Source organism: Scylla paramamosain, chromosome 10 (genome assembly GCF_035594125.1).
Source record: "Scylla paramamosain isolate STU-SP2022 chromosome 10, ASM3559412v1, whole genome shotgun sequence".
Classification (NCBI taxonomy): domain Eukaryota; kingdom Metazoa; phylum Arthropoda; class Malacostraca; order Decapoda; family Portunidae; genus Scylla; species Scylla paramamosain.
This window is the reverse complement of record NC_087160.1, coordinates 5,266,008-5,280,000: the sequence shown is the minus strand read 5'-3', so window position 1 is coordinate 5,280,000 and position 13,993 is coordinate 5,266,008. Positions and strand designations below refer to the sequence as shown.

At 39.5% G+C, this 13,993-nt stretch overlaps 1 protein-coding gene across 1 annotated transcript; it reads right to left on the bottom strand.

Moving 5' to 3' along the window:
- Positions 1-1,478: 1,478 nt before the first annotated feature.
- On the bottom strand, positions 1,479-13,677 carry LOC135104146 (NPC intracellular cholesterol transporter 2-like). The gene is made up of 4 exons (XM_064011194.1): positions 13,536-13,677; positions 2,992-3,111; positions 2,692-2,867; positions 1,479-2,312 (listed from the first exon to the last, which is right to left on the bottom strand). The coding sequence occupies exons 1-4, from the start codon at positions 13,603-13,605 to the stop codon at positions 2,229-2,231; spliced, it is 450 nt and encodes a 149-aa protein (XP_063867264.1). The 5' UTR covers positions 13,606-13,677; the 3' UTR covers positions 1,479-2,228.
- Between the last annotated feature and the right edge of the window lie 316 nt (positions 13,678-13,993).

Genomic DNA, 13,993 nt, shown 5'->3' with positions numbered 1-13,993 from the left:
GGAAATAAAGAAGCAGGCAGGGAGTTACAGAGTTTACCAGAGAAAGGGATGAATGATTGAGAATACTGGTTAACTCTTGCATTAGAGAGATGGACAGAATAGGATGAAAGAAGAAAGTCTTGTGCAGTGAGGCCCGTGGGAGAAGGGGAGGCATGCAGTTAGCAAGATTAAAAGAGCAGTTGGCATGAAAATAGTGGAAGATAGCTAGAGATGCAGCATTGTGGTGATGAGAAAGAGGTTGAAGACAGTCAGTTAGAGAGGAGTTGATGAGACAAAAAGCTTTTGATTCCACCCTGTCTAGAAAAGTGGTATGAGTTGAACCCCCCTCTACACATGTGAAGCATACTCCATACATGGGCAGACAAGGCCCTTGTACAGAGTTAGCTGGGTTGGGTGGGGTGAGAAAAACTGGCAGAGACGTCTCAGAACACATTATGGTACAAGACAAGATGTGGGAAGAAGTATTGTGGTGATTTTTTGGGAGAGAGATGCAACAGAACAGGGAAAGGAGCGTGTGCCCTCATTGTGTCCCAATTTTTTATGCCTTACCAAGCAACAAAGTTTAAGAACCACTGCTATAGACCATTATATGTTAGGCATAAATAGAATATATTCAATCAATTTTAGACAAAATATAGCATCCTTTTGTAATTTTGCCTTGACCAAAGAAGATGCAGGACCATTAGTTGACATGTAATCAATGGTGTGTGTGCGCCTATAGTAAAACAATCTATGTACATAACTAGATGTTAAGACATCTATGCTTCAACCTAATCCCTTAGCATATATATATATATATATATATATATATATATATATATATTATATATATATATATATATATATATATATATATATATATATATATATATATTACAAAAGGTTGGTGTATTTTGTCTAAAATGAATTGAATATGTTCCATTTATGCTTAGCATACATGTATATAGCAGTGATTCTCAAACTTTGTTGCCTATTGGTGCATCAAAAATATATCTTGGACTCAGGTGGTGCACTAATCCTGTAGGCCTACTAAAAGGCACAAGTTTAAGAATACATACCTATCTAGGAAAACTAGACAGCACACTTTTGTGATAGTCAAGGTGCACAGCTGCAAGTCACTGGCCTACATATAGGCATGCTTCTCAGAGTCTTGGAGAGTCAATCAAATTGTGGTGAAGGAGGCAAGATTTTCAAGTAGAGGCTTGTGCCATACCTCCAGTTCTCCTTGATGCACTCTTCAGGTGAGAACAATTGATGGGAGCTTGTGGGTGATCTTCAGTCACTTGATTGTGGGAAAATAATCAGTATTGTACATACATTCAAGAAGTATTAATAAAAAAATATATAATCGGCATAACCACATACACATCAAGTATGTGTATGTGAGAGCAAAGACCTGTACTACCACATATCATTGTCACTGCCAGACTGGAAAGCTTTCTTTCACTAGCATGCCAAGGAAAATGTATCATAACAAACTTGCTTTACTTCTTTATTTTTTCCTTGTATTAATGCAAAAACTTGGTTTATTTCAAGGTGATCTTCATATACTTCAGTAATATAACCTAGGGCATGGTAACTATATTTTAATTAAATGGTCAGTTGTATTAACTGGATACATGTATTTAAATTGATATTTAACTAAATGTTTAAACAATAAAGCCTCTTTAACAATGTAGAAGATGCATGAGCTGTGAAGGCAGTGTTGATACCTTCAAGTTTTGATAATGGAAACAATTCTTATGAATAACCACTTCACTTTAATAAGCAGTGTCCACCCAATATCATAATTATGGTGTAAAGTTAACAAATTCATGTATAAATACATACAAAATTTAATGCAGATAACTAAGCATGCAACTTTTAGAAATACCATCTTGAGGCAAATTCATACCATTTATACCCCTAATGGACACTTCACTTTTCATTAATAGTAACATGACAATGCATTTACATACTCAGGTCCATCTACATTTTTCTTTGAAAACATAATAAATTAATTGAACAATGTTTATTTAACTAATAAATATACATATTCCCAAATAAATAGTTTGACTGAACATTGTGGTAATAAAACCATAGTGGTACTGAATCCATAATAGAACTTCAGATACACAGATAAACTACTTATAGAATATGATATTCAAGGTAAGATGTCATCAATCAAATATTCATATTAAAAAAAAATAATGTAGAATACATGCATAAATTAAAACACCTGAAGCTGTCTACTTCAGTTGTACTGGAATCAAGATGCAAACCAGTGCTTTTCTATTTTCATCCAGAAGCTCCCACTTTACATCCAGTATAAGCTGTAAACAAGTTGAAAAATGTTATTAGAAAAAATAAATAAAAATTAAAAGCTATTTACCTCAACTCAGTAACTCTCTCTCTCTCTCTCTCTCCTAACACAATTTTCATACCTTACAAAATTTGGCAACTACATGCTTCCCCTCTGCTTTTTAGCCCCTTGCACATTTTTACGTATGTATCCTCATTATGTTTGTCTTGATATATGTAAATGTGTATTTCCTCTTTCCATTTAATAGAATGCATAATAGAAATATGCCTTACTATACTACAGTCAGTCTCTCTCTCTCTCTCTCTCTCTCTCTCTCTCTCTCTCTCTCTCTCTCTCTCTCTCTCTCTCTCTCTCTCTCTCTCTCTCTCTCTCTCATAGTGTGGACTTACCGATGGGTATAAAGTACGAACTGGCAGGCTGGCTGTATAGGTGTACTTCTCACCAGCATTCAGGGGACACTGCAGGCCTGAATTCACGCAGCCATTTGGGTTTTGTAGCGTGAATGGTAGCGGCACACCATGGACAATTCCATGCACCTGAGCTTTCACACGTTTTGTCTGGAATTCTAAAAACAAATTCACTGGTTAAAATCCGTTAAATTTGTTTAGATTTTTTTTTTTTTACAGATGACGTTATATGTACCAAACAAGCACAATACACTAGTGAAGAGACTTGTCAAAGTTACTTACTAGGTGTGAAAGGCAGTGAGATGCTGGCAAGTTTTCCTTTCTCGAAAACACAAGGCGCTGAAGAACTGGTGCATCCGGTCACAACGATATCAGCTAAGTCCACTGTAGCATCTTTACTTCCTGTAATGAAATTAACACAAGTATTTAATTGAAAAATTGTTATTCTTCATTTTAGTACATGTAAATTACACACTCTCTCTCTCTCTCTCTCTCTCTCTCTCTCTCTCTCTCTCTCTCTCTCTCTCTCTCTCTCTCCGCGCCACGCCATAGACTTCCCTGCTGCACTCTTTCACGTCCTGCCAGCAGATAACGATCCCATTTCAAACACTGGTCGTAGTGGCTAGCTTGTCTACACTCATACCGTTCTCCCTTCACTAGGAGTTTGACAAGGTTTCTTTCTGCCTGTATGGGCCGAGTCGCAGGAAGATTGTTGTGTCTGTTTCAAAACCTACATTCATCATCGTGTCTGTGAGACTGACTCATTTAAGTGGCGGTCAATCGAGGCTTCTGGTGATCTGTCTTTAAAATGTTACAGAGATTTGGTTCTGGCATAAATAAATAATTAGTTAATGCAGATACAGCTCACTATAAAGTACAGAAAGAGTATTTTGTTGTGAACTGTACTCGTATACGCAAATCATAATCAAGGCTCTGCTGGTCAGCCAAGAACCTTTTTATGAAACTTGTAGAATCACGTTCCGAAGCGAGCATTTGTTCACAGAACCTTTTAACTTGACTCTCACAAGCAACATCATCACTGCACCTCTCTATAATGTTCTATTTTGCCAAGGAAGCTGAGAATACTGCGTGCTCGACGGCCGACTCCTTCACCATCAGTAGCCGAAAAATAAATAAATAATAACAATTCTAACATGAATTTTCTCACATAACTGACAGGTTTACCACACAGAACACATGGAACGTGGCTAAACGTCTGCTTCTGCTTTCAGACCCAATAATGAAGGCATCGAGAGCCAATCTAACTCCCTGCTCCTTTTTGAATGACGAAGGCTCTTATAGATGACGCTTAAATATAAGTAGTAGTAGTAGTAGTAGTAGTAGTAGTAGTAGTAACAATAACAACAGCTAAGACGCGTTAAACTTTCACGGTAAAAAAAAAAAAAAAATTCAATGACACGAAAACAGGAAACACATAAACACCTTCAGTAAAATTATGAACACCTCAAGGTTAACATTGAATCCGGATTCCATGGACCAACAACATATAGGTTACTATTTGTAGAAATCACGTCGTACTAACGTGCGGAAAAGACGAATTATAAAATGATAAAAGCAGTAGCTACTTATCCTCCAATATTAGACGACCCTTTTGACCTTTCTTTTGGGACTGGTACCTCAGTAGGCCTTTATATATATATATATATATATATATATATATATATATATATATATATATATATATATATATATATATATATATATATATATATATATATATATATATATATATATATATATATATATATATATATATATATATATATATATATATATATATATATATATATAAAATTTTTTTCGCACTTTTTGTTGGCCTAAACCAGTGTCCTCAAAAAAAAGGTTGATAATCCCTCTGAAATATTACTAGTTACGCAACCTAACGAAATGCTAATACTGTCAGAGAGAGAGAGAGAGAGAGAGAGAGAGAGAGAGAGAGAGAGAGAGAGAGAGAGAGAGAGAGAGAGAGAGAGAGAGAGAGAAAATCTTAGAAAACCAGCAGTCCTTGCAGTAACTTTAGGTCAGCCGGTATTAACAGCGAGGTGGTGTAGATTTATGTATCTGTGTGAAGGTGCACGCGTGTCCAGCTCATCTCCTGCCCTTGAGCGGGTGCGGACGCGGGCGCGTCGGGCCTGCTCACTGCTGCTCAGTACTCGCTGTACCGGATTTTGTAATGTTACGTAATCGTGGAGCAATAGACCGTCTTCTTCACTACCTCTCATGGATTTTTGTTTCTAAAAAGACTATTATGTATCTTTTTCTTCTTTTTTTTTATAGTAAGTTATGTATTGATGTTCTTTTGTTCTCCTTAGCCAGAGCCTCTCTTACAAAAATAAGTCAATTGCACGCCATGATCATTGTCCGCTGGATCCTGGTCCGTCCCAGTCTGTCAGCACATTGTAGGAGCCTTGTGTGAGTTCGGATCAGGCCAATAAGTACCTGATGAAACTTGGATGTGATTTCGCTATGGTTATCTCAGTCAGTCCTGATGTAAACCTAGTCACTCGTGGAGAAAAAAAATAACGTTTTATTTACTCATTCATTCACTTTTATTATTTGTTTATTTATTTATTTATTTAATCTTACATTTCCTTCGTATCTTGGGTATCGAACTTCAGATACGAGAATTGATGCGTTTATTTATCTATTATTATTATTATTATTATTATTATTATTATTATTATTATTATTATTTATTTATTTTTTTTTTACTTGCAACCAATATGTATTTCTTTCTTTATCCGGTCTTTTTTAATCGGCCAAGGATTATACACACACACACACACACACACCACTTTCTACCACTGCCCAGGAAGAAAACAGGAAAAAGGTTTCAACTGAGTTGGCCACTTTCGTTCCAGAAGTGCCGATACTCGTTATGGGAAAATGGAAAACAGGATTCAGAAAATTCCTGACTTTACCATTGAAAGAGACGTAAAAGCGAAGACAGTAGTTAAGTAATTATTACTGCATTATGACGAGAGAAAATAGGAGTGAGAGTACGTGGAGGAAAGTAGAAAGTCCCAGAACACTAGAATACGATATCCTTTCCATGAATTAACAGTGTGGGTTTTTGCTCACGACTGGGAAAAAAAATAATAATGATTAAAAAGTAGCTTGAGAGATAAAACAGTCTTACACAAATGTACGTCTAAGAATGTGGTAACTGAGAAAAATTATCATTAAAAAAAAAAAAAAAAAAGGTCGAAGCCGTTTCCCTCCTGGTCTCTCCAGTTCCCTTCCCCTTCTTCCTGAAACATTATGTTACGCACACGGACACGCCTCGAGCCACTTCTCTTGCAAAAGGAGGTGGAATCAAGACCAGCGTCACGCTAGTCTCGCCAGGAGTTACTTCACTTTCCAGGGATCAACTTGAGATCACAGTTGCCGGCGCGCTAAGCCACTCCGCTGAAGGCGATATGCAGATAACCTCATGCACTACGTCTTAGCATGCCCGATACTAAATGCCCGACTGCCTAAAAGTAACTTATTCAAGTCAGTCGAACAGAACTTAAAAGCCTATCCTGGGACGGGTTTAAGGTTTTATGAGTGAGACGAAGTTACAGATTCTTTTACAGTCCTCCAAGCTTCATAAGATTGAGAGGATGAGAAGTTAAGGATTCCTTCACAATCCTCTAAGCTTCATTTGCATCTAACAACAGACATTATTTCGTACATTCAAATCTGAAAATTATATCATCACACCATAAGTTGGTGTTATCAATGTCATAATCATGTTCCTAACCCACGTGTGGGAATGCTGGACAGTACTTTTGCAATTGCTAACATTAAATTCAGTCGACTAACACACACACACACACACACACACACACACACACACACACACACACACACACACACACACACACAAAGAAAAAACTATTTATACAATATTAGTGTCGCCGCTTGAGCTAGAAATACAATATGTTTCTGGATTTCCACATGAAATTCAATGCTATTACTAAAAGCACACATGTCAAGGCCTCCGTGGGAACATTATACCCTACCCGCGCCACCAGTGTGTTCATGCAGGGAGGGGGGGTGAAGGGTTGGGGAGAGTGGCTTGCTGGACCTTGTTTTGCCTCTTGCCCGTGAGTGGAACTATGAAGAGATTTTTATAACTGACTAGTAGGTCAATGCCAAATTAAATATTGTGAGCAGAGGTGATTAGAAAACCTGGCACGGCGCACTCACTGGTCGTGGAAAAAAGGCAATACGAGTATTGGAGCTGGAAGTGATAGTGACTCAAGGCCCCGCCCGTCTCTTATGCACACGGTAGCAGCCTAAAAGGTAATGTAATGAAAGCATCGGGCCGTAAATTATGTTCAGTTCGTATTTAGACACCATATTTTTGCATGGAGATGGACAGCATACATGTTTCCTGAGGAAATGACACACAAAACGAGACATATAACTAACTACGCAGTCCAGCTAGTAACAAAGGCAATATGATATTTAACCTTCACAGAAATTAAGAAGGGATGACTACGTATCGCAACTGACAAATTTATCATCGGCTGCATCGGGAGTCTCCTTGCAACTTACGCCAATAGTGAAGTTAAGCAAGTCTCAAAAAAAAAAAAAAAAAAAAAAAAACTTTGTAGAAAAACCTCTACAGTCAAAAACTGTGATTACGTACGTGAGGAGACAAAGAGTAAATGTCAAAGAGGGTTATGAACGAAATAAAGACGAGTTGGGGAAACGTTCACGCAACTGATACGACACTCATATTTATAGAACATAGCCATGAGGAGTGACGCCTGCAATTACATGGCGTCAGAGAAGCCTAGAAATATATGCAAGAATATCGCGCTGAGGTAGTCTTAGAGAGAGAGAGAGAGAGAGAGAGAGAGAGAGAGAGAGAGAGAGAGAGAGAGAGAGAGAGAGGAGAGAGAGAGAGAGAGAGAGAGAGAGAGAGAGAGAGAGAGAGAGAGAGAGAGAGAGAGAGAATGTGGAGGGGGAGCTGGCAAACAGAACGATGATGAAATACAAAATTATGCTCTGTCGTCTTTGCCTTGCGCTACGTGTTTGCTGAGGGCGGGATTCAGCACGAGTTGGGGCGGTGACTAACGTGCACACGTAGCCATGAAGTTTCTCACCACCACCACCACCACCACCACCACCACGCCCAGCGACCCAATGAACCTCTACCCCCATCCCTGAATTTCTTCTTAGTCCTTTCAATGTAAGACAATTTTCCCATGACTACCTACAAAAAAATAAATAAAATAAATAAAAGAAATAAAAGAAAATAAAAGAAAAGAAAAGAAAAAATAAGCTACAACAGTCTTTTAAATAGTCCTGTAGCCTAAAAGAGACAAAATTAAGACTGTTTCTCTATCATTCTTCCCCATTCCAAGACCTCACCTTGTTTCTTCGCATTCGCCTCTTCTGTTACCCTTTAACCCTTTTATTTTCAACATCCATCATCATCTTTACAAGCACCAAACAAAGCTAGTTCAAGTATACGATTTGATTGCAATAAAGTCGCAGAGAAGTCAAGTTTGCAAGACAGCCCGCCGCAATCTTGCATGTCGCTGATTATGAGAAATGTCTTTTGTTTGTGTTCATTCCGCTCACGCCTGATGCCTTCTGGCCGGTGAATCACAATAGTGCAGGCCGAGGTAGGCACGTGGAAAGCAAACTGGGGCAAGGTGAACGAGAGAAGTGGGAAGCAAAATAAACAAAATGAAATACAACAAAATAATAAACAAGTAAATAAATAAATAAATAAATACAAATAAAACAGAATGGATGACAAGTGGACGAAGTGGAATGAGTATCCCATAATACTCAAGCTCCATTCATCGTGTGGTAAGATACTGTCATGTTCACTTCATTTATGGAAACCGACGAGCTAACAAGCAGCATCCAGCGTCCTTTTTTTCTCTGGCGTCATGCGAGAGGGCCAGGAACTCGTACTTTTTCCTTGACTTTTTTCCTTATCAAACTGTTAATGCATTTTTATCTATATCAAGGTTCGTTTCGCAATTGACCCGGACATGGAAGCTTACATAACGCTGGCAGAGGAAGAAGGATGGAAACACTGCTATCAATTACCAGCTTTGTTCCTCGTGGGAGCAAGGTTCACATTCAGTCAATAGGAATGTCGCAACTCCCCACATTCACACGCCTCGCCTCGCTGACGCTCTCAAGGGCAACACTCAGTGTTTTTTTTTGCATGACTTCTCTTAAATAAACAAGCAAACACTAAACAGTAGAAAAATAGTTTAAGATACTAGTTTTTTTTTTTTATGGTATCGTTCAAAGACAGGATAACCAAAGCAAAATGATAATTTAGTTCGTGACTCAATTCCTTAACAGATCTAAATGCTACATAAAATAACAATAATAACAAAACTTTAGATTCGTTCAAAACTTCATTGCTTGCTACGGTAAACAAAACCATAATGATAGTTAAAAACATCTGCTTTGTTAGGGATAAAAAAAAAATAAAATAAACAAATAACCACTTGAAACTTCAAACATCCGGTTAATGTTTCTTACATGTTACCCTCACACGTCACTCCGCCGCCCATCACATACAGCCCATTAGGACACGCCTCCTCTGTCTGTTGGTGTTAGCCAAATACACACCATGACGGAGCAAGAGTTTCCGTAATTGTAGTGCATGTTGGGTCCACCCTGCGCACCCGGAAACCTGTCCCAGCGCTTCTTTGCTTCACCTCCATTCACTTCCCGTGCCATCCCTCGATGCGCCTCACACGGCATAGTGACTGACAGGTGACGAGGGCCAGCCATGCAGATGGTTGACTCCAACTAGATTTGTTAGTGCCTACTTTCCACTCCTGCGTGTCCTCGCCAAGTGTTGTGCGTGTCATGTTCAAACACCGGACAAGAAGTGTGGGAAGGTGATAACGGGAACACGGGTTGAAAAAATGAGAACTTTATGACAGAATAGCATAATGTTCTTTTTCGGCCCACTTTCTCTCGGCCACTTAAGAATATTACGGCAACTCTGAAGTGTAGTATTTTGTGGGAGCGGCAAGTGTTAAGGTGATGAGCCTTAGCGTACGACAGTGGCCTCCTAACTTGCCTACGGCCTCGCTCTCGCGCTGGGGGTTCTGATTTTGTTACCGCATATCTTCATCATTCCGTCTTGCCCCTGAAGGGTACGATGATATGGCCAGGAGCACCTTTTGATATCCATCACAAATAAAAATTGCGATTTCAGTGTCGGAAACACTTGACCAGAGATAACTTTTGGCAGCGCATCTTTCTTATTTTATGACATTTCTTCGTCAGACACACCGTTTTGCCGTATTTTGCATATTTCGACTTATCGGCATGTGAGACAAGGTTTCTGCCTCGCAAACTCGCGTAACTATCGCCTCATTACTACAGCTCGAGCGCGCAAAATGCGCAAATTATATGCCATAACTACTTCATATACGGGATAGCCAGTTTTGGTTGACGCCATAAGATTCAGCATTACCTGAAGAATCAAGATGTATTGTAGAAACTTGACAAAACACAAAAGAAAATGGTATTACGACGGGTTGAACTGTGATGTTAAAAAAAATGTTCGTTTTACTTATGCTCACTATTTTCAAGTTAATCATTGAATGCTGAAATACATTATTACATTAAGTAGGAAAAACTCGCGTGAACACGATAGTATGATCAGAATGCAGATAAATATCCACATATTGAAGACACAGAGTCATTTATAGCAATATGTCACTCGCCGCAATCATCACGGCGGCGCGACACTTGGCGTGGCGTATGCAGGCGGGCTCCGTATGATCAGATCTGTGACGCGTTTAAAAATTAAAACTCCCTAGCCGCTGGAGGAATAAGTTGCTCTGCAGCTTAAAGCACCCATTATCTCGTTTAATGCTGTTTTTATTATTTTCGTAAGGGGAGAGGGCAAGAATGGTAGCCTTGAGCGTATCAGTGTGTGCTTCCTGGAGTTTTAACTCTTAGCACTGACTGACTCTGACCAAGGCCAGCCCGCAAAGCATCGCAGTTCCTATATACCCGTAGTGTTGCGACACACTGTTACCTGATGTGTGTGTGTGTGTGTGTGTGTCAAGTAAAACAAGTGAGGAAACTGAGGGTCATCCATCTCTCTTTACTTGAAAATGAATGATCTGGAAAGTGGTTTGAAAATTATACTTTACAAGAGAAAATCCCTTGATTTTGGTGTTAGCTCAGTGGTTTCCTCCCTTTGTTTGCTGATAAATTTTTACCGACTGAAGAAATTTGTCCGATGGAAGGTAGCTGTTATCGCATTGACGAGTGGAGGGAAATGAGTTAATCCACTCTGCAACAGTAAGAGCAACAGTGCTTTGGGCGAAACGTGTGAGGCCTTACGGTACTGAAACTTGGGCCAATAAAGATAGTGACAACAGGTAGTAGTGTGGAGTGGTAGTGGAGAGATGGATGCGCAATACTGTTGCGAGGGATGACTCAGAGGCGGGGCCTAGCGAAGCAAACTGGAACTGCGGGGATCAGTGCGCTGATGAGCGGTGGACTGCCTTGGTAGGAGGGAGAAGGTAAGAATAACTGGGTGACACGTGCTTAACACTTTTTCGTGAGGAAGGGAGAAAAAAAAAATATATATATATATATATGGTAAGTCACTGAATACACAGAAAAAAAAAAAAAAGTTATCGGACAAGTTCCACTTTACCAACCAGCTTCCCAAACTGTTCGAGTAACACACCATTCAGTTGTGTAATGAGTGACAACTCAAGAACTGGAATAACTACACCATTACCAAATAATTATATATATATATATATATATATATATATAATATATATATATATATATATATATATATATATATATATATATATATATATATATATATATATATATATATATATATATATATATATATATATATATATATATGGGTAGAACTCTATTATCCTCCCCTCTACGCCTACATGTCTCATATAAACGGACACAGATGGTGATGCTCTTGGCCTCAACAATCGCATTGTGTATGACAAACAAAGAGTACAGAGGCAAGCACTATACACCCTGCACCTCGTTGACGGACGTATGGTTAACCAGCCGAGCGGAGTGTATCTTCACCCTGTAGTGGGCGGTGCAGCCACCACATCCTTAACCAGAGTTAATTGAACCCTCATGTACTTGCACACTTTGACTATTCACCTTTATCCTTTAAAGAAAATTATATATATATATATATATATATATATATATATATATATATATATATATATATATATATATATATATATATATATATATATATTGCGCACACACACACACACACATTACGCAAAATATTTAATAGCAGCTCACGCGTCACGCCCCGTGGTGGCACTACGGATAGCACTTCCTCACTGCGCTGGTAGCATGTATGTACAGTAGTAGCTGTCCGTATGCTTCTGCGTGTGTAGCAATACGTACTAAAAGTGATGAATGGATGTGGCTAGCCAGTGTATTACCTCCGTCAGCTGCAACGGTTCGGTGAAAGCAGGAAATCATTCACGTTCACCCTACACTGCTGACTCGGCACACCACAAGTTTTCTCGCCCCCAGCCACCCGCCGCCAAAACAAACACTACATGACGCTCACACCGCCTCTGCACACATTCACCTATCACTCAAAATTAATTTCCTTGGGTGGCTTATGGCAGCAAGCAAACTCACAGATCACAGAAGGCGTCGTAAACCAGAGCCCACTGCTTGTGTGATAGCCAATGTTGTGCCGTACTGAACGAATTTCTGAGCGTGGTTCATAAACGATGGACAGACACGGATTCCAGCAAAAGAGGAGCTCTATCGCCATTTTCCCCCTCCAGTTACCTTGTTAAGATGCATTATACTCTAGGTGGTCATATCACGACTGAGGGTCTACAGTAATCAGTGAAGCTTATCCAGTCTGCCGCAGCACTCAAGAGTTTACAGAGGCCTACTAACGTCATGGTGCTCGGATGGGATAACCACATCCTCCCGCCCAGCCTCACTTTCATGATTATTTTATTTATTTATCTACTTATTTTTATGATTACCTTCAAGCCCGAAAATAATTATAACAATGGAGGGGCAATAGAGAATCGCCTCCGAAATATATCAGAACAGACACTGATAACTTCTCTTTCCTTATCTGCTAAGGTATTAAGTAAACTCTGTAAGTGGAGTAGATGGCAGTGCGCGTTTAACAAGGTTTTAATCAATGGAGGGCAGAAGAGTGTCGCTTCCCTATCAGGTCATGTCTGCACACTGATAATTTTCCTTCCCTTATCTGCTGCTAACATTTTGAAGAACGTTAAGAAATTAAGTAAATTGCAGAGCGCACTATATTTATTTTGGTAAGCAATGTTGGTGAATGACCTTGACCTACTTGACACACCAACACCAGACCACACCGCCTCGAACTGTTCAGCGTGGGCACCACACTATAACCTATCCTGTTCGATACCCTTTGCTCCTCTCGGCTCGTGCATGAACAATCATTACCCCCACACCTCGATGCACTTTTTTTTCCCTTCCTGTTACCATTTTTCCTGTTTTCATAGAGTAGGACCGCGAGCTTTTTTCCCACAAGCGCTAGAAATATAAACTAATTTCTGGTACGACTGGACATCACTATTTGACCGAGTTTTATTTCCTACTCGAAGAGAAACTTAGAATCTACAATACCAGCTCATTCTGCTAAGCCGTTACCATAGTGTATCCTTGTATGGCAGACCGCAGTACCGTTATCTTAGTGTGACCCTATTAGCCTGAAACTGAATTTATTAACTTTACCCTAGTCTGTGCATGGAATACTCATTGCAGTACAAAACTTGACAACTTACCACAGTCCCTTATGTTTGCAGCGTGCGCCAGGGCAGCGGCTGACAGCAGAAAGAAGAGCACTTTGGCCATGGTGATCGCGAAGGTACGAACACGAAACTACTGCTGTGTGATCGCCCCGTCTTCTACTTATGGTTATGTTCGTGGCCGTGACGGTGAACAGTTGCCAGTTACAGCGTTTGTTCAACGTGACAAAGTGGGTGGATACAAAAAAGTTGCTTGAATGAATATATAAAATCAAAATTAGAATTAAAAGAAAAAAAACATTGAATGTACAAAATATCTTGCGTATTGTACCTCTTATCTTGAATAATTACGAATGGTGGTGTGTGGCATCACTTGGCTGGAGTTGTCGCAGGAGTCGTACTGCAAGAGGGATGAGGTGACCGCGGATGCCTCTACCCATCCCGCAATCGTGGTAAAAAGTACAGTAACTTCCTAAGCAAAACTTGATGTGTCG